Below are 25,507 nucleotides of genomic sequence, written 5' to 3'. Positions count from 1 at the left end.
AATCTACTCACTTGGGTAATATTCAACTATAGATGACGGCGGCCTATAAGGTTAAGCTTTAAGCTGCAAACACAGACAATGAATGACAACACGATATTCTTTTTCCCGATATAAGCTTTTACCCAGAAGCTTTCACGATGACCAATAAATCTTATTGTAAGCCCTAGGGCATTGCGAAGAGACCAAGAGGGTATAAGAAGGGATATAACCTGTAAAGACAGAGTTAGTATGTCATCAAAGTACACGGCGGAGTTGATGGCCTACCTCGAGTTTGCATCTCTGCACACACCACCACAACACACCAAAACACAACTCCACAAACAACATGTCGGCTGATCCTGGGTTAGTTAGTCTCGTGAAGCATCGGGAGGGGGAGATGGTCTACCAGTAAACCGGACTATTGTCGGCAAGGACCGTACGAGTCAGGAGGCTCGATCCTACATCTATACGGTATTAGAACCATGCAAACTGCTTTCAAAGCAATGATATTAGTCTTACCTCTGTCCCCGTCACCTTCCCCGTGATCTCTGATCTTATCAAAGGGTATATCGCCCATCGCAACAGCTTCAGAGACCTTGAGCAAATCGTGCCCTTATCGATCAAAAGATTCCATTTTGAGATGGATGATATTGACAGCATTGTGGTTGTCACTGAAGAAGCTCCATTAGAAACAGAAGAAGCAGGAGGTGGTCAGTCTCAACTTACAATTCGCCCTCTTCGGTTGCGAGGCATTCGGTGCAGCCGCCAACACTCGCCAGCTCATGAAGTTTGCTGCTCATGAGGCCGATGAGCTACGCAAGCTTGTACAACACATCGAAGATGGCAAGGATGATACCGACGAGATAGAGGCGCTGAAGAAACTGTTCCAGTTGGTTAGGAATGAATACACGAAACAAGGCTGCACATACAATGCCGATTGGATGATGGAGCTCGTGACTCTCTGAATCGCTCTGGCAAGGAGGCAGGGCATACTAAGAGTTGTCAGCAAAGGGAGGAAGGTAGCATGCAGATGGGAAGACGTGCATCTCGTGATTGGAAGGTCGATGATTAGAGTTGTCGAATGACTCCAGGAAGGATCATGTGCGTGCTGTGCTGAGCTGGTCAGTCGGAGAGCAGATCGAAAGAGATGGTCGGCACATACGCGGAAGGTTAAACTGTCTAGTGACGGTGTCAGTATCTATGCGAAAAGATGCAACGGATTGGGTGGAATGCGACTTACCGAAGGTTTTGTTGACTGAGTCACTCGGGCTGGACTGGGCGCGTCAGGAAACGGTGTCTGAAAGCTGAAGCGACATGCGATGCCGATACATACCTGGGAAAGTTAAATTGTCTGACGATGGGGTCAGTAAATGAGCGACAAGACGTGCTGGGTTGAGCGGATTGCGGCTTACCGATACTTTTGCTGAGGTGAGTCACATCCGGGCTGGCTAGAGGCGTCAGGAAACTGATGTGCGATAGCGGATCGAGAAGAGGGGCATGGCGTACCGACTGGAGGCTTCGATAGCTGAGAGAATACAGGGCTGATCAAGTTCATAAGATTCTGGGAGGGCAGGGTCAGTTATGGTCAAGACTTGCGCTGCAGAGGGCTGGATGACTTACAATACACGATAATTTTAAACACGATGGGGTCCCCCCGCATTGAGCGGGAGGGAAAAGAGGACTATTCCACTAAGGAATGGTTAGGTTACCTGCCTAGGTAATGACTTACACCATTATCTAGGCAAGGCTATATCCTGTTGGGGATATTATAGCTATGAAACGTAGGCAGCGTTTCGTGCAGAGTTAAAGGGAAGGCAACTAAGCGTTGCTGAAGGGGATTGCCTGGCGTAGCGCGGTAGGTGGATATAGCGAGGATGCGGCTGTAAATTGCATGCGGCAATTCTGTTGATTGTAGAAGGCATTGAAGCCTTGTTGAAAGGGATCGGCGGTGTCACCAACTCATAGGAGATGGCGGTCAGGCTACGTGATTGCGTTTGACTCCCATCCCGGCGGCGAGGCGGGCAGCTGAGACTGATGATGCATCGCGAAGCCAGAGGATATGATGGGATTGCTAATACGAATCGGGAGCGACGACGGGTATAGTGGGGGAAGGGATGTAGAGGAAGGCGGTTGGGCCTCATCGAGGGAGGGGGTTCGCCGGTATCGCGAAGACCGGAGGATATGACAGGGTTTCGAAGAGGCATATGGCGGTTCGAATAGTCGTTGAAGGCAACTAGGTCTCATCTAAAGGAATCGCCGGCGTCCCTGGGCTGGCGGAGATCGTGGTGCCGCATGAGCGCGTCGGGTTTCGCGTGGTCGAAGAAGGCAGTAGGGCCTTGTCGAGAGCAAGCGTGGGCATTGTGAAGCCGGAGGATAGGGTACGGTTGCAAAGAGGCATGCGGCGATTTGTGTGATAGAAGGTGGCTAAATGTCTTCGGAAGCAAGCGGCTCTAACTCGTATGAGGTCGTGGTGCGGGCTGAGCGCGTCGGATTCCGCCTCGGCGGCGGAGAGGGCGCCTGGGGCGTTTGGGGCGTTTGGGGAGATGTCGAAGTCGTCGCCGGCGAAGCGCGCGGTGCAGAGCGACGGCGTGGATTGTTGGTGGTAGTGCGTGAGGTACGTGAGGTACGTGAAGTGCGTGTTCGGCGTCTTGCTGTAGACGAAGCTCTCAGAGTGTCGAGAAAGCCCTCGGGGCGGGGCGAAATGAGATGCGGAAACACGGGGAATCGGGAGGACCTTTCTCTGACAGAGTCAAACATTGCGAGATCGAAGTAAGAGATGGCCCATTCGGCGACGATTTTGGCGTCCTTGGTAAGAAGTGTTGTGAAGTCATTGTGGCCTAGCCGCTGAAACAGGCCCATTCTCGCCTCACGCAGCCTGGGGCATTCAACAAGAAGGTGGAAGACTGTCTCTCGGGAACGTCCGCAGAGACACCTCGGGGACTCGAAGCCAGGAATGCAGCAGTCGTGAAGATACTTCCGGAGGCCGATGCGCTCCGTCCTGCATGAGAACATCATCGTGCTCTGGGCGCGAGTCATGCCCGAGTAGTACTTAAGGTTCTTCTTCCCCCAGTCCTCGGTTAAGGCTATCGGTAGTCTTAGGTCCTTGGGATTCCTACCAGCAGCCACCATATTGTCTTTCCGTTGCTGAACATACGCCTTCCATCTGACCTCACACTCTTTGGTGTCCGTCTTCTTGACCTAGGCCTTGATGATCTCGCTTCGCTTCTTGTGATCTGCCCATCGCTCCTTAGCCTTATACCTCACCTTGGGGTCTGGACTGACTCTTGCTCTGTGATAATGACCCTTCTCGGCTGCTTTATGAATCTTTGTCGCTTCGGCATCCAAAATCTGGTACGGAGTTTTGTTGTTACCTGGTGCCCTGCTCTTTTTCCACCCGTCTCGCGAGATGAACCTCCATCTGGTGTCGTGAGAAAGGAGACTCTTGACCCGTTGTTGAGAAGCTTGGGAATGGAGGACAGTCATGATGTTCTCAACGAACAACTCTTTCTCCATCATCTCGGCTGCGGTGTCTAAGACAGCACCAGAAACCTTGGTCAGACATTCCTTGTTCAGTGACTTAAGTTGTTTTTTCTGATCCTCTCTCAACCCATACTTGACGGAACAGTGCCCCTTGTCTCCTCTCCGCAGCAGGAACCATGCGCCACAGGCATAGGTGATCACAGGCTGGATCATGGTCAGGTAATAGAGTCGCATGGTCTGCAAGGTCGGCCCTGTCGTTTGTTTCGAGATGATTGACAGATAGCCAAGCCGCTTCCTGACCTTCTTCTCAATGTCATCGATATGGCATTGCCACCTCAGCCTCTGATCAAACATGACACAAAGGATACGCAACTTTGGTAGGGGCAATCCGTCATACCCTGGAATGTTGGACCTGAAATTCGTTTCAGGTTGGTGCCGTTGAGGCCCAATGATATGCATAAGGTTGTACTTGTGAGGCCCAAAGACGACCTTCAGCTGCGCAGCAACAGCCTCTACAGAGCTGTGAAGTTTCTCGATGCCTTTGCAGTTGATCTCGTAACTCTCAGACACTGCGATAAGGTAGATATCGTCGACAAAAACGAATGCGTACAGGTACACCCAGTGAGACTTGCCATTAACCTCCACTTTATGGAGACCAGTGCATGTTTCCTCCAGTAGGGGGTTAGAAAAGAAGCTGAACAGAATGGACGACGATGGCGAGCCTTGGGGAATACCAGTGTTTAATGGGAAGGAACCAGAAACAATGCCGGGCATGCGCATTGTGGCGGTTCGTTCAGAGAGCATGTTGCGGACCATGGTCACGCACCATGGAGGAAAGCCCTTGTCGACTAGATTTTGTAGGAGACGGTCGCGGAAGACGGTATCGAAGGCTGAGCTCATGTCAAGGCCGAAGATAGTAACGACATTTCCAGGGTGAAAGGCCCAGGTGTCATAGATGATGGTGAGCAAGTACTGGAGCGCTTCTGCAGTAGATCTACCGCCAAACTGACACTTAGGTAGAAGGTCCGGGTTGGCCCTCAGCACCTCGAGCATCTTATTGGCCAAGACTCTATCAAGAATCTTGCCGAAAGAAGATAGTAGAGCGATAGGCCGCCAAGACTTGGGATCAGCGATCGGTCTGCCTGTTTTCCGGACCATGACTAGAATCGAGTCTTTAAAAGGCAAAGGGTAGTGAGAGTAGAGTAGGCAAGAGCGGAATAGTCAGAGTAGCCGAGATCGTAGGACTTCACCACCAAGCTGAATTGCTTCGTAGGGAATAAGATCAGGCCCAGGAGCCTTGCGCTTTTAAAGGTTAGAAATAATCAATCTCAGTTCCTCGTCGTCAAGATCCTGCGACATAAATAACTCAGGTTCGCTATCGGCTGGCCGGGGTCAGGGCTAGTTAGGTATGTTCTTGGAGTACGGTTGGTCATGGCCGGGGAACTTTTCCGTCTTCATCATCTCGATCTTGTCGTGGTCCGATTCGGCTCTCCGGTCACCACTCCTGAGGGTTGGTGTCTGTGAAATCTGGTTCGGCTCGCGTATTTTCTTCGAAATGTCTGCAAGCTCATAGGCACGCTTAGTAGTCGCTGATTTGTCCTCAGTGAACATCTCCCACAACTCCTGGTTGTATTTGCTCATCTGGCGTTGGATCCTACGTATGCTGGCTAATGAATGAGCGTTCTGAGGACCTGCCTTGAGAGCATCCAACTTGGCAGTGTGTTTCTGCATACGCTTGGCCAAGTAAGTCAGTCGCCGTGGCTGCGAATTTCGAAAGCTCAATGGAACGGTGGCGTGGATTGCTTCGCACAGACCAAACATGATGTCAGTCGTATATTTATCGATCTGCTCGCCGTTGTTGAGAGGGGCATCGAGTGGGGGCAGTGACGGTTCCAAACTCGTCTGAAAGACTTTGGGATCAACTTCTTGCCATTGAGGAACGACTCTGATGTGAGTGCTGACCCGTCGTCGGAGAACAGTTTCGATGACCCGGTGATCGCTCACGAATCCAGGAACCTGCAAAGCCTTGCAAGAGAGTACCGATAGAACGAGCTTTCGGCTCGCAAACGTCAGATCGATCGTAGACTTTTGTTGATCAGTGTCCTGAGACTTTGAGAACGTGATTTCCTCAGGTGTCGTTTGTAATGCGAAGCCAAGTCCTTTAACACCAGCGGCAAACATCCTGGACTCGGGCGTAATTCTCTGAGTAACGGCGCCATTTACCTTGATGCTCCAAGACCCGTGGTGATAGTTGAAGTCGCCAAGTAAGACCCCGTCGCACTTCTTGTTCTTGTAAGATGACAGATACTGAAGCAGTGCCGGGACGTCCAGTCGATTGTTGTGGTTGTAGACGTTATGAATGGCAAGGAGCCCCGATGAGGTCTTCAGCTCAAGAGTGGCGAAGATGTCCTCATTATCACCAGGATACGACCGAACTCTCCACTGATAAGTTCGAAGGGAAGAATGAACGTAGAAGCCCACGCCGCGAATTCGAACCCGAGAATCACGCTGCTGATCATTCTCATAGGAGAAGCCCTTTTGGACGCCCGAAAGAACACGGAGAGGACCCGAAAGCTCATCCAGGGCGGTGAATAAGATACCCTGGATCTGGGGAACAGCATCCTGGGCCTTGGGAATGAGCTCCTGAGCATCTTGGACACTTTTCATGGCGACAGAAAGGGTTTCCTGAGCCTTGTCGAAAGTATCATGATCTATAGCAAGGGCATCGCGGGCGGCAGAGAGGGATTGAACGATATCGAAGAGGGCTTCTTCAATCTCGGCTGGGGCATCCATGAGGTCTTGCATGGCATCGGAGACCTTGTCGAGGGAAGAGGAGGCTGCACAGATAGCATGGCGTGCAAGTTCGATGCTCTTGATTTGAGAGGCTTCTCTGGTAGAAGTCTCATAGTCATCCTCAGTAATGAGTCCCAAGTCGGGATCCCAGAAGTTGTAACCAGGCAATCGTGTGAAGTCCTGTTTCCGGGCAAGATCTTGCACTGCCACGATAAGAGGCTGTCTGTCTGCATCTCGTCTGAGGATCTCGTCAAAAAGGGCTCTGACACGTTGTACAGAGATTTTGACATTGATGCTGAAAAGGTGCATTGTCTCAAGTAGAACCTCTTGGTCGACCCAAGGTTGGCGGTTGATGGCCTCAGCCTCACGCGCACATCCCTCGTCGTCTGCGTAGCCTTGCATATCTTCACCAAGACTTGTGGTAAAGTCAGGATTTTCCATGTCCACATCAGCCTCGTGATGCGGAGTGGAGGAAGAGCTCTGATTGAAGCACATGGTGTCTGGGAGTCCGAGTGAAGACAATGAAAGGACGCAGCGAGAGCAAGAGAAGCGGAAAACGAATTGATGAAACTGAAAGTGAACACTCGCCAGCAATTGAACAAGTGAAGAAAAAGCAGAAGGGATTGATTCAGTAGAATGACGTCCGTATTGGTAGTGAGCGAGAAGTTGAGCGAAATTTTAGTTGAGAACAGATTCTCGAGGGATTTACTTTCAGTCTTTGAATGTTCCTCTCCTTCTGTAGGTCTCAGGTCTACCAGTCCCTCCCGCCCCAGCACCACGCAGAATGTCATCGCGGACCTGTCTAGCCGGGCTATTTCTAAGATAAAACTCTAGACCCTTACCCTAAGTATTAAAAATATTTAGGCAAATTTAGGTAAATGTAGCCTAAGTTTAGGGGACTTTTTACTAAGTTTATTTTTAAGGTTCGGTGTTTTCTTGCCCCCCTGAGGCCAGTCTGGCGACACTACCTACCCCAATTGCTCAAACAGACCCTTCCACGGACCGGGCCGTTCCTATGGCTTCTCCAACGCCAGTGCGAACCCACCAAGCGGCTCGCGCTCCTGTCATCCCACGGAATCACTCGGCTTCTTCAATTGAAGACACAGTGAACATCACGGATGAGTCTCCCTCCACATCTTCTACTCCATTGTCTGGCCCGTCAGCTTCGGCAACTTGCTCCCAGTCTTCCTCATCTACTGGGAAGGATAGGGCAATCAACTCGGTTCTGAAGCACTTAGCGGAAGACCTTGACTCCATTGACATCGGCAGGCCAAAGAAGAAGGCTCGAGTGGCACCGTCGGAGGAAGATGCGCCACAGATTCTGTCCAAGCATTTGCCGTCTCCCGGCTCGCCAGATTCCTCGGCTTCCAAGGGACCCCGCAAAGTTGCCTGAACAGTCGGGACCTTCGCAGGCACTGGTGTCTAGCCGCCCTCATGCAGAGGTGACCGTTGAGACGCCCCAGAAGCGGATAGCGCAAGCTATCAAACCAAGACCTAAGAGCCTGCAAAGTTCGTCTTGGGCGACTGTGCAACAGGGCACACTCGAAACGCCCTCGAAGAAGAGGGCGAGCCCGTCGCAGGCCAAGTGTTTAGCCGCATCTTCTTGGGCAGGGCATGGAGAGAAGGATGTACTTCCGTCCTCCAAGCCGAGTGTCAATCAAGGGCTTCGACACTTTTCGAGAGGTCAAGGACTATATGAATGACCCAGACCGTCGTGCCAGACGTGAGTGACATCTTCGAGACCGTTCTCCAGTCCTCATTACCCGGTTTCTTGAGCGACGTGAACGGAATCCACTACCAAAAGTGGCTGAAGCGCAACGGCCTTGAGCATGGGTATCAAGATTGAGACAGTGGCCAACCCGGCTGTATCAAGGCCGAGCCAGGTATCAGGCCAGATCCTGTCAAGTTCGAACAAGGTATCAAACGTCAGACCGGTCTTTATATGGAAGAGGCACCTGAGGAAATGCACAACGGTGATACTATGACCATTACCCGACCTAGGACCGGTTTTCGCTTCCAGACTGCAGATTGGCTTGATACGCCTTTGCGTACAGGCTCTATCACCAGCTCGAGCCCTCAGTCTTCATCTGGTTCATCTTGTCGCCTTGAATCTGATGGCGCGTCTCAATCCCCCCCGGGCATCCGGGCGTGGTTTCATCCGACCCCACGCAGATTCTTCAATTCCAGCTCCCCTTCGCCCGCTGTCCCTCCGTCCGGGGGATCTGGAAGTTCTCAAGAGAACGGTTTCGACTTTATTGACTTGACTTCGGGCACTCAGGATGATCCTCTCGTCATCTCTGACTCTGAGGACAGCGACATTGAGTAGGGTTCTGCGCTTTTTCTGGGTATGCTTTGGGTTTCCTTTTCCTTTTCCTTTCCGGGTTTCTGTGGAGGAGGTAGTGTTGGCTGCAGGGAAGTCTTTGGTCTTTATGTTTCTTATCCTGTCACTCTTTAAATCCATTTACTGTTGCTTGAACTATATTCCTCGTACCATTTGCGTGATGTATCTCTCGAAGTCACTGAAACTTATATTGTATCCTGCCGCCTTCGTTCGCCCCAGTGAGATATCTGGACCTTTCCATAGCCAGCCCTCAGAAAGCAAGAGAACCTCTTCTATTATAGCACGGTGCTAAAGTAAGCTGGTCTGAAGTAATAATAATTTGGTCTTAGTTTCCCTAAGCTTCTTTTACCCACACTCAGAGATGGACAAGTAGGAGATGACCAAAAGGGGTTTTAAGCATAAGCTTTGCATATGCACTTGGGTAGAGGGTGAGTGAGATACACGCCAATTGGATGTACGGGCTACCTCATGCATCTGTGGCGGCTAAAATGAGATGCCCAAAGGCGGGGAATGTCTCACTCCAGCCCGGTGAGTCCGAAGAAGAGAACGACGAATCACTGGCCAAAACACCAAAGATGTCCTTCTTTATCATCATCCAACTCTTCCATCACAAAGTTCAGAAGTAATTTGTAGCACGCCTCGAGAGAAACCTTGGGTAACTATGCAAATCAGCTCAATGCAAAGCCTACGGGCAACACTCTTACAAGGCTTACTTGTGTTGGCTACCCCCGCAGTGGCAAGTTACCTCTGCTCAACAACACCTCAAGCATGTTCAATTCTCGCGTCGGCGTTACCAGCTGAAGCGTTCGTTGCGCCAAACTCGACGGGCTACGAGGCAGTTCAGAGTAGCTACTGGAGCGAAACGGCGGGTGGTCTGAGCCCGGCTTGCATCGCACGCCCCAAAAGCACAGAGCAGGTGGCCTCCATCGTGAAGATACTCTCGTCCTGCGGTAGTAACGTCCGGTTTGCCGTTAAGAGCGGGGGTCATGGATCGTGGCCCGGCTGGTCCAGCACCGACGGTGGAGTTCTCATTTCGTTGGACTTGATTGATGGAGTCCAGAATGTAGCTGACAGTGGCTATGCTGTTGTAGGGTCCGGCGCGCGATGGGTTGATGTGTACGAGGAGCTTGAGCCTCACGGGGTGACTGTCATTGGGGGAAGATTCGCCTCAATTGGCGTTGGCGGGCTTGTCGTTGGAGGAGGCGTTAGCTACTTCACCGCACTGCACGGCATGGCTTGTGACAATGTTCTCAACTACGAAGTTGTCCTTGCGGACGGGACCGTCGCCAACGTCAGTCAAACATCCAAACCCGACCTCTTTCGTGCACTCAAGGGCGGTGGAAACCAGTTCGGCATCGTGACGCGCTTCAGTCTCAAGACATACAAGCAAACGACACAGGTTTGGGCCGGCATCTTGACCTTCTCTATCGACAAGGCCAGTCAAGTTTTCAACGCCACGCAGGCCTTCATCGCTAGGCACGATCCTCTATCGCACATGTACCTCAGCATGGGAGGGGGCTCCAACCCTCAACTGTCATTTATAAACGTCTACGTCTTTTACAACGCCTCTTCACCACCGACCGGCGACGCAAATCCTTTTGCAGCCTTTTACGCAGCCGAACCAATTGCAGACACAACCTCCACACAGAACTACTCAACCCTGATAGCATCCAACAACAATGGCAACACGCCGCAGAAACGTTGGTTGATCGGTGGCCACACATTCCCTAACTTGTTGGCGCCGTACGGCGCTGATCTGTACCTGAAGCAATGGCAGGCCTTTCGAGACATGGCCAACGCCACAGCAGCCGGTGATCAGAACCTGCTCTTTTCCATGGCGTTGGTGCCAGTACCAGCACTTGCGATGCGAGCTGGCGAGAACGTCACAGGCGTAAAGAACGTGCTTGGCCTCGAACCTGACGCTGGCGATGCCGTTTGGATCGACTACACGCTAGCCTGGCTGGATGTCAAGGACGACAGTAAGATGTTCGGGTTTGTCGAGCGCATCAGCAATGCCGGAGATAGATTAGCAACGTCCTTTGCGCCTGGAGTAGCCAGCACAAACGCCATCCCGGGTGCTGTAACAGCCAATGAGGCAGAGTTTTACCGGACTAACCCGCGGTACATGAACTACGCGCTTCTGGACCAGCCTGTGCAGTCTAGTTACGGTAAGAAGAATAAGCGGTTCTTGGAGCGGGTACAGAAGCGATATGACCCCAAGGGGTTATGGAGAAAGAACGGTGGATTTCTGTGGGATTGATCAATGTTTTCCTTGTGGAGGGGGAGGATACGGAATGTTATTACTGTGGTGAGTAGGTCGAAGTAAATGATTTCCATGAGACTTCGACTTGTCGTCTATGCAGAACACGAGATAATTGGCATTAGAGACGCTGTCCCCCTGAGGCTGCCACGTTATATAACGAAGGAATTTACTATTGGGTGTTGGATCAGATGTGTACCCGTTCTAGCCTGAGCTTAGGGAGTAAGAAATCACAAGACCTAAATTTAGGATAACAAAATAAATTCGATAAAAGGTCTCCTAAACTTATCCTAAATTATACTAAGTTACATAAATCTTTAGGCTTAAGGCCTGGAGTTTTATTGCCTCCCCTAGCCTAATGCCTGGCGCAAGTATTAATGACAACGAACATCCCTTTATCGTAAAGAAGGGGCCTGTCCTCCATCAACCAACTATACGGAGATAGCTACAATGTTATCAAGTGGCAAGGCTGAATCATCAACATTCTCCAACCCATCATCGTCGTCCTTGCCATCATCACCATAATCCTCATCCTCATCCTCATCCACAACCCTCATAATGACAACCTCTCCACTTAAAATATGCTTACAATGTCTCTTTGTCTTCTTCCAGCACCTTTCGCAAAGCGTTTTGTCCCAGCATGTCTTGCAGCGCCATATCATCTGACATTTCTTAATGTCCTTCCAGCATGCCGAGCAGCCACTCAATACCGAGGGTTTGTCCGTCGGGAGTGCTTCACTGGCGACAAGAGTGACTTGGGTTGAGTTTGTTGGCCGCGGGCAGGTTGTGCAAAGGAGGGCATCTGGGGATCGGTAGGCTGAGTCTGATGAGACGAGACCAAGCCCACAGGCCGTGCAGCGTGATACGGGAATGCGATGGGGATGGTAAGACATGGCTCCGAATACAGTAGGCCTTTTGAAGTTTGATCATGAATCACGAAAAGAAACAGGCCGTGAAACAATACCACATTTTGTACATAAAATCACCAAGAGGCCCTTGATGGAAGTAATGGGAGATTGCCGAATTGGGAAAGCTGGTGATGTCTGATTGGACACAAGCGGAACTGGTCAAAAGCGTTGAAACGCTCGAACCAATCAGAGTTGGAGAGCCAGTTAACGAGCCTGGAAATATTCCGCCCTGCTTCTTCACATCGGGGCATATTCGCGGTGATGGACTTTTGAAATGGCTTGACTGTATAAAACGCAAAGTACCCACTCAACGGGCATCGTTGAGAATTCCTCAATGTAAACCGGCACCAATGCACCCAGCTCTCCGTATGAGGCTTCCCAGTAGAATCTCCCTTCAGCGAATTCTCCACCGTCAACACTTTCAGCATTGTTCTTTATAACTGTGCTTTCTTTGGTTTCTTAATATGGAAAGTCGCCTCTTTGACTTATAATTATCCCTTTTAACATATATATTAGTCTCCGACGGGCACAGAAATAATGCTTCTAACATGATGGCACGCTGGAGCTCAAGAGTAAAGGCCAGACTGACCCAAAGTTCCCGGCGTCTCCAAGCAGAGTGTGTGAAGTTCACCAAGCGAAGATACTCTACCAGATAATTAGCCGTTAAGTCAACGGCGATGCAAGACACTTATGTAAATTACGACTTCAGAACGCTTGCGGATTAATTAGAAGCTTCGAATTGCTATCGCTTGGGTGTTATTCATTTGCCTGGCGTGGACTTTGTCGACGGGGATGCAGAGCAATGGAGACCTGTCGCATTGCGATAGAGGATTGCGACATCTACAAGTAGATGAGCCAATCGTATTATTTAGCTATAAATAAATAACGTTGATAATAGAGTTATAATACAAGGGCTGATCAAACATTTGCAAGCTGCCAAGACCGTATCCTGGAACTCGATGATGAAACCGGCCAAGAAGTTTCCCATTGGCCCAGCAAGTTATTGTCAATGCGCTCAGCAACAGAAGATCAATGCGCAACTCAAACATCAACAAGCGGAACTTCAGTATCCGGAGTGAGATAAGATTCTATTTTCTTTTCTATCGTAGCAGCAGTACTTTCAGAGTCCCAGTATATCATCATAATCATTATGTACCGCTCGCATTTGTTGATCCATGCACATCAATATATTCGTAAATTTTAACACCATCCCAATGTTCGTTCCGTAATGAATGAAAGTCCGACGAACATCACCACCATTCCTTCCCCAGTATAGTACAGGTATAAAAAAAAAGAACCGTTATGAGGATAACATAATCCTGAGTCGCGTCTTTTCCGTCGCGTGGTTTCATGTCTATTGTGTTCAAACACTTGTAAAGTCTAAGCGAAAGCACCGACAACAGACATTCCAAAGGCTTGGCAGAGTTAGCGAGGGCACGGACGATGAGATGGGGGAGAGACTTACCGCCGAGGCCGATCCAGCAGAGAGCGGCGATCTTGTCCTTCTTCTTCATGAGGTGCTGGGCTTCTTCGGAAAGGAAGTCCTCAACCAGGAGGTTGACCAGAGCAGCGTAGATGAGAAGACCAGAAGAGCTGGGGATTGTTAGACATGGTTGAGAGAAGTGGTTTGAGGGAAACTTACATAGAGTTGAAGACTCCAACCATGATTAGACCGAGTGCACTCTCGGGGTCGTAAGAGTTTCGGCTGGCGATTCCGATGGCCTGGCCGATAGGTGCAGTGGAACCGAAAGCCAGAACGAGAAGCCATGGTCGGAAGCTTCCGCGGGGATAAGGCACAGCAGCGATACGAGCTCCGAGACCGAGACCCTCAAACATCTGATGGAACATAATGGCAGTGAGAAGGACGACGAGACCATCAGTTGTCATGGCGATGGTCATTCCGACGAAGACAGAGTGGAAGAGGATACCTCCCTCGAGAAGGGTGATGTTCATTGACATGCGCTTGTAGGTAGCCTGATCAATTGTCTGGCCCTCCTCATCAAATGAGGACTGGCTGACTTCGGGACTAAGCTTGTCATCGATGATGGCTTGGTTGGAGTACTGAGTTGACTTGATCATGTCCATCATTTCAGAGCGCTGACGAATGTATTGTTCATAGAAGACGACGAACCAAGCGGGCATGGAAGAGTTGCTGTCCTGCTCATAAGAGTAGGCGTGAGGCTTATTCTCCTTTTCGTACAGCTCACGAGCCATGGCCTTCTCGTAGTCAACATCATCGTAGTCGTCAGAAACGTTGGAGTCGTTGCGGGCGTGAGAATGGTTGAAGTTGGCAGTCTCGGGGAACGGGCGCTGGGGTCGAGGAGGAGGAGGCTGGACGACGGTGACTGTAGTGCCGGTTGGACCGCCGTGGGAGTGGCCGCCCGTCTTTGCGTTGAGGTAGAGCTCGACCATGAAGAGGAGGAACATGGCGGCCATCATGATGACACCGGGCATGGCGGGGTAGATTTCGGTGAAGAGGTCGGGGAGACAAGGATCAGTGAGACTGCCGAATGCTGTAGGGAGCAACTGTAGATAATTGTCAGGTGAGTTTGGACCAGTAGCTCGTGGGTACTCACATGAACGAAAGCCGTAGCAATCAAAACTCCAGTACCGAAATGCTTGCAAGCAAAGAAGACCTTGGGAGGCATCTTGAGCCACTTTATTCTCTTGGCAGCGACGGGAAAACCAGCGCCTGAGAATCATTAGCGATTGAGATGGTATATCACGAAAGACTTGACCTACCGAAAGCAGAGACAGTAAATACGGCGACTGTTGAACTGTTAGATCGCCAAGTAAACACGTCGCTTATCACGGTGGAGTAGTCCACGACAAGCTTTCAGCGCGTGGAGCACTTACAGAGACCTCCGACATGCAAACCAAGAGGATAATCCTCACCCGTCCCCGAACCACCACATTGAGGCTTTGCAGAATCCATATTGAATTGAGACCGAAAAGAGATGAACCGTTTCGTAAGGATCGTATCAAGTTGTATTACGAAAAAAAGAAGAGAAACCAGTTCCCATTCGAATCGAAATAAAAAGACTAGAAACAAACCAAGGAAGAATAGAAACAAAATTCCAAGGAAAGAGAGAGAGAAGAACACAAGGAAACGTACAAAGGAAATGTATGTCGCCCAGGTACCAGCCTAGAACAGAGAGTGCAGAATAACGAGAGAGAAAACCCCAGCTTGGCGGGATCTGAGTTCATCTTTATAGTCTTCTTGGCGACGTTATAATAAACTATTTTAAGTTGATAGATTACAAAATTGAGGCGACTTTTGATGCGAAACGAGCATCGTGTCACGGCACAGTTTCAAGCGTCACTGTTTCACTCAGCTACGGTACTTTTTTTTTGGTGTGTCTGTCTGGGCGGGAATACCTTGTAGCCGAGACCGTTTTGGTTTGGCGTCGCGATCTGCGCGCTACAAGTTAAGCATGTTGACGGGAGCGAAGGGCAGATCTGGTGTCGCAGGTTGTGAAATTCTTTGACGTCGTAATGGCGAGTATACTCCACAGCAGGGGGCGGAACGTCTAGTTTCCGGCGGTCCCCTTATTTCTTGGCCGTCTCAGTGTCTGTGGTGATCATCTGGGGAACGAGTCGTTTATTGTAGATATCGGCACTTTTGAACGAGAAGAACCCCGCTGATATAGTGTATCATGACCTGGGTATAATGCTCTTGGCAGTGTGTCACTGCCAACGCGTTCCCCTTCCCCCGCAGGATGAAGTTGTTCTTGGCTATCTAGAAATAGAGGAGAGAAAGCTTGGTATTCCAATTAAAGAACATTGTTGGTTTCTACTAACGTCTTATCTTGGGGCAGACGCTGATTGATCTGATAAGTTTCTATACTCCAGCCTTTTAAGTTTGACTAGTCTGCGCTCAGATTCTTGGCGTGTTACTCAGCGGAAAAGAACTGTTTTCTCTTCTCGAGGGTCTTCTACTCAAGAGGAGATCACTAGCTTATCATTTGTATCAGATAACGTCTGCTGAGGAAGATCCATTGTATCAATTGACTTGCAGAGTCGTATACAGAGAGAGATTGCGACTCTGTAATGACTCGGTCTGGTTTCGGCTTGTACCGTCGGGGAGCACGGGTCTCAGCGTTGACGATCCACAGTTTCTTTTCTTCACGATGGGTCCTAGAGTGACCCTAGCCAGATGAGCAAATCACCGAATCTAGAGCAAAAGGCGTATAGCTTTTACTAGACTCAAGTGTATATAATCTAAAATACGAGGAGAATTGCTGTGTCTTTGCTATGTTCTCTCATCCTTTCACTATCATCAAATCGGTGCAAACATGGCCACTTTCGTTGAAACAATCAACATCTTGAGATTCGAGATCATCCCTCGGTTATCCATTCGCGATCAACTCCGTCTTTGTCAAACAAGCAAAGATCTCCACACCGCAACTGTTTCAGTTCTCTACCGCGACATCACCATAACGCACGACGTCGAAGCGCCTGATTCCCCGCCACCTGAGCCCAAGCAGTTGAGACGGCTCGAGAAGATACGCGCGGCGCGCAGAAGGCGTCTACCCTGGGGCGTTGGGTTTCTTTTTGCCATATTGAGTCGACCTGCGCTGAGGAGTCATGTTAAGAGTTTGAGATTTCGGATTGAGAATTATGTTCATGATGAGCATTTTCGTCATACGGGGGAATTGAAGCCTTTGACTTTTCACCCTGTGGAGAATGAGAATGCTCGGCAATTAATTGTTGATGGGATTGAGGAATTGAGCTTTTCTGAAACGGAGAAATTGAATGGGGCGTTTGCGGATCGGGACTTTGATCTTATCTTATCGCTCATCATCGCGGCATGCACTGAAGTCCAGAGTCTTACAATTGACCTTGGATACTTCCTATACAGCCACAAATGGCTCCTCGAGCTGTTCAAGAACTCACTTTCACCTCAAAGCAAGTCACCAAGTCTCCAGAATGTCACGTACTTTGAAGTCGCCAATCCTCGAGGCTGGTTAGGTTACCAGCAACTCCCAAGAGGAATCCACCCGCTTTCATTCTACCTCCCAAACGCTAGAACTCTCTCCCTAGAAAGTTTCGCCAGCCATCGCAAAGGGGAGAACAGTGCATTAGCAGACACGACTCCTTTCTGGCCTCTGTCGCCTGCACCGCAGGCTACCTTTCTCACTACGCTTCATCTGGATCACTGCTCGTCAAACACCCATAACATCACGGCAATGCTTGCACAGACGCCCAATCTCAAGGATCTTTTTTACGCATGTTATCTACCTGCTTTTGAATGCGACTTTGATGTCGATGAGCTGAGAAGAGGACTGGAGCATGTTCGTCAGACCTTGACCAAATTAACGCTCAACTTGACTATTATGCAGAGAGGCCTTATTGATTTCTCCGATCATGATTGGCCATTGACTTACGGCCGTATGGAAGATCTTCGAGAGTTTCTGTCTCTAACAGATCTTGAAATTCCTCTCACTTTTCTCCATGGCCATACAGCATCAGACGATTGGCAACCATTAGCCGATCTCCTGCCACCAAATCTCATCTCTCTCTCCATCAAAGACGAACGATGGAGCGATCATGCCACCTTCCGAGATATCTACACCGAAACAGCAATCCGAGAAATGATGCAGACGTTTCTCAGCTCTGGCTCTAGATCATCTACCCCCAATCTCCGCCACGTCTACTTTTACCGCTACCCCGCGATCTGGGACTATGACAACCTCTCCAAGGGCCCTGAGAAGGAATATTTCGAGGATTGGAAGCCTGTGGATGACGATTACGGCAGTCGATGGGTTCTTGCGGAGAGATAGATCACTTGGTGGAAACAAAAATCGCTTGATGATCTGATCTGTGGAGAATGGACATGTTGTGGTTTCGGGGGTTTGTTTCACCCGCTTTCGCTAGATTCCTGAAACGCGATGAGTTGCAGAAGGGGCAAAACAACAGGACCCCGATTTTGAGACGGCAATTAAGTAATTGTTTGTAGATGGGAATTGGATGGGGAATTTCACATGGTTATTTGATTGCCGAGTCTAGTGTATTTATAGAAATTGATCACGCGACAGCAGCAACTCCTGCTGTCGAGGGAATCGTGGGCGCGACTCAACTTCCAATTAAAACCAAGATGTTTGTTAGGTTATTGATTATTATTTTTTTTATCACATTTACGATAAAACATTCTTCAACTTGGTGGCCGATCCGACATATGCTTTGAGCTGGGGTACAGAAACATCATCTCATCTCGCAATATTCGCAGCAAAAAGACCTCAGTTCAATGCATTCTGTTGAAGAAATTTTTATTCATTCTTGTTTATCATCATTCATCTAAATAGGCCGTAACACCAAAGTTGATTTCATAGCTTGGTTCCAGACCTAAAGCTCATAAGTCGTCAAGACAGCCGCGTGGTCAGAGAACCACTCATTCTCCTTATGGTTAGGCTCAGGCTTAGGCTCGCCAACGACCACGGTATGAGAGTCAGTGACTTTGAGGCCCTTGCCCTTGTGAAGAATAAAGTCAATTCGGTCAAGAGGCTCAGGCTTTCCGTAGCCACCGTTCCAGATGTAGATGGGAGACCATGTAATGCCCTGCTCCTTGACGGGGTCTGGATGAGCCACGCGGAATGAGTCAATGAGGCCCTGCTCTTTGGGGAGGACGGAGGTAGGCCATTGGATGTCAGTGTATCCGCAGTTCTTCTCCTTCAAGCCATCGACATAGTCGAGATGAGAGGGAGCGTTGAAGTCGCCGACGAAGAATACAGGGATATCGTCGGCATTGTCGAGCTGGCTCTTCATTCCCTCAAGGGTAGCCTTCATTTGAGGAGTGCGACCAGACTGGGCTTCTCGCTGAATTATCTTATCGACAGGCAGATGATCATAGCATGTGTCGTAAGGTCCATAGGGAGTATAGCCCAGATGAGCGACAAAGAAGTTGATCTGCTGGTTCTTGCCATCGAGAGCAATCTTGACACCACCGGAGCGAGCAGGACCACTGATGACACCGTAGTCCTCGACGATGGGATACTTGCTAAGAACACCGACATCACCGCCGCTGGACCAGTGGTACCAGCCCAGAGCATCAGCGAGACGGGAAACATGGCGACCCTGCTGGTCTTCCTGAATACCAACAACGTCGGCGCCGGACGAGGCAAGGAACTTGACCTGCTTGTCGTGGTAGCTGGTAACCATAGTACCGCCGTTCCACATGTTGAGAGTCATGACCTTGAGCTGACTTAGAAAAGCCTTGTCAGAGCCAGAGACATTGATGGTGAAGACGCCGGAAGAGGCGGAATCCCTTCCGGTGGCTCGAACGGTGAAAACGGCTTTATCGGCGCTTGAAGTAGGCGTTCCAGAGATGATACCATCAGCGCTGATCTTGATCCAGTCAACATTAGAGCCCTCGCTGGAGAATTTCATGGTGCCACCTCCACCACGGACAAGACCTCTGATGCTATGCGAGTAACCATCACCAACACGAGCATTAGGCAGAGAAATATCAGAAACAATAAACTTCACATCACCATCAAGCTCACGACCCTTGATGATCTGAAGCGGTGGAGCAAGCCACGTGTAACCGCCATTCGCCAGGAAGAAAGCAGTGTAGTTGCCAGGCTCAAGGCTCCCAAAGTCAAGCTGCACATCGCCCTTGTCATGCGGCGCCCACTTCCACTTGATGGAGTTGGACGAGCCCTTCTTCTGGTCCACGGGCCCGCCGCCGGCGCTGTAGTACAGACCAACCCAGTTGGCGAGGTTGGGGGTTGAAGTCTCGTACTCAAACGTCCACAATGGCTTGTCGGTGTTGAGGGATAAAGAACCCGATGCATCCGCGGGTTCTTGGGCTAGGACTGATGGGCAGAGCAGCCACAGGGCTGAAACCACTGCGGTGAGAGGGGATTGGAATCTCATGGTCAAAAGGGATGACCGTTTGGAAAATTGTCTCGTGAGAAATGGGCGGGAAAAAAGAAGTGAAGCTCGCTTAGGCACGCGGCACAGCACAGCACTAGTAGATAAGAAGACAAAGCGGCGTTATCCTCACGACAGAAAAAGCAGGGTATTCACAAAGGGCTTTATATGCTTCAAAAAGGGTCTCAACAATATCAAAAAAGCGAATATCAATATCGATATAGATGTATGGGGAAAAAGAGAGGAATGACCATGCCAAGTTTCGAAACGAGCCAATGCTTGGTTCCCCTCAAGCCACGCACTCGAATGACGTGTGAGCAGTCCGTGTTGGTGCTAGGTCGATCGGCGTCGGACATCTCCACTTGCGGAGACGAGTCCACTTCTTTTCCCGTCTACCGTGTGAGGGGTCCCGTCCCCGAGAGTCACTAGATCCCTATCGTCCGACATCGTGACTCGGCAAGTGGCATCACGAGAGCTTCTCATTGGCCTGGTGATCAGTTGTACAATAGCCTTATCAGATCTGCCGGCTGCCCACTCTAGTTGTAACCCTAAAAATTAAGTCTATCCAGTAAAACTCCGGCGTTGGGGGGACTTTTTGAGATGCGAGTGTAGCACGGCGTTTTTTGTTGTGGCTAGAATGATAACGGTTTGTTTTTTTGCCGCTGGCTTGGCTTCTTGGAAACTGAGACAATAATGAGATGGGGGCCATGGGGGCCATGGGGCACAGGACATCAGGCGGGGGAATTCATTGGACCTCGCAATAGTTGCAGTGGTGGATGTTACCCAAGAGGCTTGGTATGATAGGCTGATATGCTGGTCGCGGGGCCAGAAACGATAAACCTCTTTGTGTTTGGAGGGGGTTGGTAGAATCTGCAGTGTTTTGTTACCCAAGATACGTGTACCTCGAACCATGGATGTCTGCATTTGATCGGAGCAAAAAGACCTGCTGCTGAGATAACGATTTCATAAATGAGGTGGCGAAGTATGATATCTTCAAGGCGGTCTCTTGCATCTCGGCCATTACTGGAATTGAATGACTTTACCCAGTATGCCGCAGGTGAACTATGATAATGTAGACTAACGCTCTAAGCTAGCCAAGCATCTCTCACAAAGGCAAGTGCCTCATCAGCAAAAGAGTCCCATCTCTTCTCATCGAATTCAAAGCCATGATCCTCGCCAGCAACGTGATCGTACCGCACAACAGTCTCTGGTAGTTTCTCAGCCACCAGATCAACAAACTTCTGAGAGCCACGGATGGGCACCGTCGAGTCATCATCTCCATGCATGATCCACCTGCGTCTGGTCAATTTTCTCGTCATTTTCATGTAGCTGGAGTGACTTACATATGCTTGGGCAACTTCGCACCAGCCTCAACTCTCTCGAGAGGATGGAACTCTGTCTTGTCAAGACCCTTATTGTCGAGCATGTGAGATGAGAAAATACCCCGCTGGCAAGCTGCGACTGCGAAGGGAGTCCTCTCGAAGCCAGCTCTTGATTCGGAATCTTTACGCGTCTTTTCGATCCAAGCTAGGGTATCCTCCATGGAAGGAATTTCTTCTAGCGGCATGCGCAACACTGTAGGTTCGTTGGGGAGTGCACCTTCAAGGTAAAGTCTGTCTTTGGTGTCTAGCAGAGGATACACGACAGCAAGAGAGTGAAAGTCGTCAGGGTGAGAGAGCGCAAGCTGAGTAGAGCAATATCCACTAACAAGAGCGTCAGAAACAAGCCTTGATGACTTTTGTGAGATGACTTACCCCGCTGATCCGCCAGCAAGAAGGACATGTGAGAAATCAATAGAGTGACCAGGAGCCTTCTCCTCCAAGATTTTGGGCAAGATATTCTTTGTCCACTGCCATCCATCTTCGACATCCTCCAGAACGTCATCCAGACCATTCGCTGAAGGCAAGAGTCTGTAATCGGGGGAGACGATAATGGCAGAGTTTTGGAGCGCAAGCTTGTCGACCCACTTTGGGAAGAAAGGGGCAAACAAGCCACTCCCCATGACCAGAAAGCCACCGTGAATGTGATAGATGATTGGGTGGTGACCTGGCTTGAGGTTCTTGGGGATCAGAATGGCTGTTTTGATATCATGAGATGAGACAGTCTTGAATCTTTGGCGAAGTCAGCTATTGATCAAAGTGTCTGATGATTTAGAACTTACGTCTCTTCGATGATGTTGTAAGACTCAAAAACTGAGTCGTCGTTCCAGGGAATAGACATGATGCTAAATAGTTTCGTAGTCAGGTCTTGAGCTTAGTGTAGAAGCAGAGAGCTGGTCGAAGTTGGTTTGTTCTCATTATTCGAGACATGATTCGAATATATATAGTTCGTCCAGACGGACGTTGACTTGTAAGATTTCGAAGCGGAATATTGTGTCCCTTGTGAATAAGGTCTTACGACTTTCGTCGTCATCCACTTGCAGGGCTCGTTAGTAATGCGAGCTCCGTAGTCTCAGCAATCCAATTAATAAGGCGGAAGCTGATGCTCCGTCTCTAGTAATCATGCATGCTCCACTTTAACGGAAGAGAACCACCCGCTCACTGACATCCATTGAAGAGCCAGGATAAAGCTGACATCAAGAAAAGATAAAAAGAAACAACATATCTTCAAAATTTCAATTAACTCTAAGAAATTAAGAGCCTTCGAATAATTGCCCTAATACTCATTTCAAGATGCATCTCTCTTCTCATACCTGGATGCGGCCCGAGCCTCTTGAGCAGACCCTCCAAAGACTCGTCCGTATCGGTTACACCAGCATTGAACTAGCCGGCGAACCCGATCAATTCCCCATTGACTCAACCCGCTATCTTCTTCAAAAATACGACATAAAATGCTGGGGAACCGTCACAGTCATGCACGGCAAGCGAAACCTCCTCGCCTCAGATCCTCAACAACGACGAGATACCATCGAATACATGAAGCAAGTCGTCAATATGTCCGCTGAGCTCGGCGGCCAAATCACTACAGTCGTTCCTAGAACAGTTGGCACTATTGTTCCTTCTTCTACACCGGAGAATGAGTGGCAGTGGGCTGTAGAGGGTCTTCGCGAAGTTGCTGCTTTTGCGCAGCGGAAGGGTATCAAGATTGGTCTTGAACCGTTGAATAGGTTTGAGACGTACTTCCTCAATCGCTCAAACCAAGCTCTCGCCCTCGCGGATGAGATTGGATACGGCGTTGGTATCGCCTTTGATCCATTCCACCTTGCGCTCGAGGAGAAGGATCTTATCGCCGCTATTCACGCATGCAAATCGCGCATTGTTGATTTTCACGTAGGCGATAATAACCGACTCGCGCCAGGGGATGGATCTTTCGACTGGCCCAATATCATGAAAGCTCTCGCTGCAGCTGGGTATGATGGTGGGTTGGCTGTTGAGTTTATGCCCTCTATTGATCGAACGCCTGTTGGGGATTATGGCAAGGCTCAGCTGGAGACGGGAGTGGTGGATGTTACACCTGATCAATTACAGTTTATTATCGATCACGGGTCAGGGTTGCTGTCTGAGACTTATTACACTGAACTTTTGAGGAGATCGGCTGAGACTTTGGCACCATATGTTGAGAAATAGACTATGATGAGCCAGGGAGGATTAGCTGGGTCATCCATGAAAAAAAACATTCTCTTTTCCAATATGCGTTTCAAAGAAATGATGGCTTTTTTATTGAACTTGGGTATCGTATGCTAGTTGCCCTTCTATCTAAGCGCCCCGAATGCCGTCTAGTATTTTCGCCAGTAGTAGAAGCACAGAAATGCTCAATCATGTCGCCAAACCATATTGACATTTTATCTCCATTTCCTTGCTTCCTACTCTATCGATTTGCAAATTTTCTTGCTGCATCGTACTCTCAACCGAATAAAAAGTGCAAAACCTTCTCGAACCAGTTTCTGCGAGTTGCTTAGCATTTTTCCGTTCTTTAAAGAGGCAGATGTACATACGCTGGTGGTTTAGCCACATAGTTTCTCTCATACTCCTCAATCGGAGCCAAGTTATGTCGTAGATCAATCTCGTTTGGCTTGATGATCTTTGTTTTGTGGGCAATCTTCCATCCGACATAAAACACTGGGAACAATCCAACCGATGTGTATCTGTGGCGGTCAGTTGTGTAATAGTCGGTTCGGCAAAGATACTTACGAGAACAAGAAGCTAGGGATATCCCACATTCCTGGCAGGAAAACAGTATATCCTCCAACGAACACCATAATAAAAGTCGCAACTAGTCCGACGTACGCCGCATATGGCATGAACCACGCGCGATAAGGCAAGCTCGAGCGGTCGAATCCCTGCACCTTTGTTGCACGATAAAAGCAAAGGTATGTAAGACAGATGACGGAGAAGTTGATCAGCTGAGAGGCTGTGACCAAGGACACAAACCAACTCAGAACAACAGCTGAGCTATTAGACAGCTGAAGGAAAGACAGCAAAGCGATGAGCAGCACCACAAAGACGCAGTAAATGGGAACACCGGTCCTGGTACAGATCTTCAGGAACCTCGGTGCTTTCCCTTCAAGCGCAAGGCCATACAAAGATCTCGTCGCACAAAACACATAGGAGTTGCCGGCGGAGAACGCCGACACCAAAATCATGGCGTTGACGATATGCGGCAGAACCCGGATCCCAAGACGGTCCATGGCGATAACGTACGGTGAAGCAGCGGCTCCGGACTTGCCATCCCTGAAAGCAGCAATCATGTTTGGGTCATCGTAAGGCACTAGGATGCCGACGCAGAGGGATCCAAGCACGAAGAAGAAGGTCAGTCGGTAAAACACCGTCTTGAAAGCCCGGGGCAGAATCTTGCGAGGGTTTTCGGCTTCTCCAGCTGCCATGGCGACGTAATCGGGCCCAGCGATAGAAAAGGCTGCTTGGATGAGACAAGCCAAAAAGCCCACGAATTTACCTAAAGCACCGTCGTAGTAAAGCTCCGCAAATGCGCCTGGGCTCTTCCAGTAGGTAAATCCGAACGCGTCCTTCTGCGGATTCCCACCAACCATGACGATAAACGTAAAGAAGATGAGGCCAACGATCAGAATGACTTTTCCAATAGCGGCCCAAAACTCGGTCTCGCCGAAATACTGAATCGCCATGAGATTGATGAGCGCATACAGTACGATAATCACAGCGATAGTAGCGCCCACAGGAATCGCATCGGTCCAGAACTGAAGAATGAAATGACAAGCTGTGACTTCGAAAGGTACAAGCGCAGCTTCGAAGATGAAGAAATTCCAGCCGGAAGCAAAACCGAGAGCTTCGTCGACGTAGACACCGGCAAATCGGACGAACGGAGAAGAGATTGGCGTGTAAGAGACCATTTCGGCGATGCACATTGTGATAGTGAGGACGATTAGACACCAGAAGGAGAAGGCGATGAAGAGACTTCCTGGACCGCCCTGCATTAGACCTTTGCCGATTTGGACCTGAGAACATTAGCCATGGATTGATTGTTGTGTTGGGGGCTCAGTAGTAGAGTTGAGTTGAAGGCAACATACAAAAAGAACAGTGCCGATTGTCCCTCCAATTCCAATAAGTTGGATATGCCGGCCCTTGAGCCTTCTATGCGTTTCATCGCCATAGACAGTCCGAACTCCAAGCTGATCCTCGGTGGTGAGCTGAGGCGCTTCGGATTTAGAATCCTTTTCGGGATCGGGAATAGCAGCCATCTCAGCTGATGTCGCGTGCTCACAGCCAAAATGAGAAGTGATACTTTTGAGAGGACCTGGTTAAAAAGGATAAAAATACCGCAGCCGAGGTTTTTTATCTGCTTCGTCCCTTGTGTAACTACTTATTTTATTTTTTTTGTGCCTTCACCCCATACGGAGTAGGCCGAGGTCTGCGGGGATGATTGGAGCGTTACATTTATTGGGGATCAACCCTTAAAAAG

General features: G+C 49.5%; 12 protein-coding genes across 12 annotated transcripts; 5 read left to right on the top strand and 7 right to left on the bottom strand.

Moving 5' to 3' along the window:
* Window positions 1-325: 325 nt before the first annotated feature.
* On the top strand, window positions 326-944 carry FTJAE_13632 (uncharacterized protein; the record flags this gene model as incomplete). The annotated part of the gene is made up of 3 exons (XM_037346796.1): window positions 326-342; window positions 481-689; window positions 742-944. The coding sequence occupies 3 exons, from the start codon at window positions 326-328 to the stop codon at window positions 942-944; spliced, it is 429 nt and encodes a 142-aa protein (XP_037199341.1).
* A 1,459-nt stretch (window positions 945-2,403) lies between these two features.
* On the bottom strand, window positions 2,404-3,108 carry FTJAE_13631 (uncharacterized protein; the record flags this gene model as incomplete). The annotated part of the gene is made up of 1 exon (XM_037346795.1): window positions 2,404-3,108. One exon carries the CDS (start codon window positions 3,106-3,108, stop codon window positions 2,404-2,406), a length of 705 nt encoding a protein of 234 aa, XP_037199340.1.
* A 69-nt stretch (window positions 3,109-3,177) lies between these two features.
* FTJAE_13630 (uncharacterized protein) lies at window positions 3,178-4,617 on the bottom strand (the record flags this gene model as incomplete). The annotated part of the gene is made up of 1 exon (XM_037346794.1): window positions 3,178-4,617. One exon carries the CDS (start codon window positions 4,615-4,617, stop codon window positions 3,178-3,180), a length of 1,440 nt encoding a protein of 479 aa, XP_037199339.1.
* A 240-nt stretch (window positions 4,618-4,857) lies between these two features.
* Window positions 4,858-6,747, bottom strand: FTJAE_13629 (uncharacterized protein; the record flags this gene model as incomplete). The annotated part of the gene is made up of 1 exon (XM_037346792.1): window positions 4,858-6,747. One exon carries the CDS (start codon window positions 6,745-6,747, stop codon window positions 4,858-4,860), a length of 1,890 nt encoding a protein of 629 aa, XP_037199338.1.
* Window positions 6,748-7,559: 812 nt separating this feature from the next.
* FTJAE_13628 (uncharacterized protein) lies at window positions 7,560-8,578 on the top strand (the record flags this gene model as incomplete). Its single annotated transcript, XM_037346791.1, has 3 exons — window positions 7,560-7,880; window positions 7,961-8,085; window positions 8,143-8,578. The coding sequence occupies 3 exons, from the start codon at window positions 7,560-7,562 to the stop codon at window positions 8,576-8,578; spliced, it is 882 nt and encodes a 293-aa protein (XP_037199337.1).
* A 676-nt stretch (window positions 8,579-9,254) lies between these two features.
* Window positions 9,255-10,853, top strand: FTJAE_13627 (6-hydroxy-d-nicotine oxidase; the record flags this gene model as incomplete). The annotated part of the gene is made up of 1 exon (XM_037346790.1): window positions 9,255-10,853. One exon carries the CDS (start codon window positions 9,255-9,257, stop codon window positions 10,851-10,853), a length of 1,599 nt encoding a protein of 532 aa, XP_037199336.1.
* A 2,288-nt stretch (window positions 10,854-13,141) lies between these two features.
* Window positions 13,142-14,696, bottom strand: FTJAE_13626 (low affininty zinc transporter; the record flags this gene model as incomplete). Its single annotated transcript, XM_037346789.1, has 6 exons — window positions 13,142-13,176; window positions 13,227-13,354; window positions 13,404-14,287; window positions 14,338-14,453; window positions 14,504-14,530; window positions 14,618-14,696. The coding sequence occupies 6 exons, from the start codon at window positions 14,694-14,696 to the stop codon at window positions 13,142-13,144; spliced, it is 1,269 nt and encodes a 422-aa protein (XP_037199335.1).
* A 1,360-nt stretch (window positions 14,697-16,056) lies between these two features.
* Window positions 16,057-17,544, top strand: FTJAE_13625 (f-box domain protein; the record flags this gene model as incomplete). Its single annotated transcript, XM_037346788.1, has 1 exon — window positions 16,057-17,544. One exon carries the CDS (start codon window positions 16,057-16,059, stop codon window positions 17,542-17,544), a length of 1,488 nt encoding a protein of 495 aa, XP_037199334.1.
* A 562-nt stretch (window positions 17,545-18,106) lies between these two features.
* FTJAE_13624 (endonuclease exonuclease phosphatase family) lies at window positions 18,107-19,636 on the bottom strand (the record flags this gene model as incomplete). The annotated part of the gene is made up of 1 exon (XM_037346787.1): window positions 18,107-19,636. One exon carries the CDS (start codon window positions 19,634-19,636, stop codon window positions 18,107-18,109), a length of 1,530 nt encoding a protein of 509 aa, XP_037199333.1.
* A 1,017-nt stretch (window positions 19,637-20,653) lies between these two features.
* On the bottom strand, window positions 20,654-21,853 carry FTJAE_13623 (alpha beta hydrolase fold-3; the record flags this gene model as incomplete). The annotated part of the gene is made up of 5 exons (XM_037346786.1): window positions 20,654-20,695; window positions 20,743-20,926; window positions 20,977-21,336; window positions 21,388-21,744; window positions 21,795-21,853. The coding sequence occupies 5 exons, from the start codon at window positions 21,851-21,853 to the stop codon at window positions 20,654-20,656; spliced, it is 1,002 nt and encodes a 333-aa protein (XP_037199332.1).
* Window positions 21,854-22,305: 452 nt separating this feature from the next.
* On the top strand, window positions 22,306-23,199 carry FTJAE_13622 (D-tagatose 3-epimerase; the record flags this gene model as incomplete). Its single annotated transcript, XM_037346785.1, has 1 exon — window positions 22,306-23,199. The coding sequence occupies one exon, from the start codon at window positions 22,306-22,308 to the stop codon at window positions 23,197-23,199; it is 894 nt and encodes a 297-aa protein (XP_037199331.1).
* A 277-nt stretch (window positions 23,200-23,476) lies between these two features.
* On the bottom strand, window positions 23,477-25,286 carry FTJAE_13621 (carnitine transporter; the record flags this gene model as incomplete). Its single annotated transcript, XM_037346784.1, has 4 exons — window positions 23,477-23,516; window positions 23,568-23,717; window positions 23,764-25,043; window positions 25,116-25,286. The coding sequence occupies 4 exons, from the start codon at window positions 25,284-25,286 to the stop codon at window positions 23,477-23,479; spliced, it is 1,641 nt and encodes a 546-aa protein (XP_037199330.1).
* Between the last annotated feature and the right edge of the window lie 221 nt (window positions 25,287-25,507).

Source organism: Fusarium tjaetaba, assembly GCF_013396195.1.
Source record: "Fusarium tjaetaba strain NRRL 66243 chromosome Unknown NRRL66243_c0000448, whole genome shotgun sequence".
Classification (NCBI taxonomy): domain Eukaryota; kingdom Fungi; phylum Ascomycota; class Sordariomycetes; order Hypocreales; family Nectriaceae; genus Fusarium; species Fusarium tjaetaba.
Note: the sequence above shows the minus strand (reverse complement) of the source record. Positions and strands in the feature narration are given on the sequence as shown.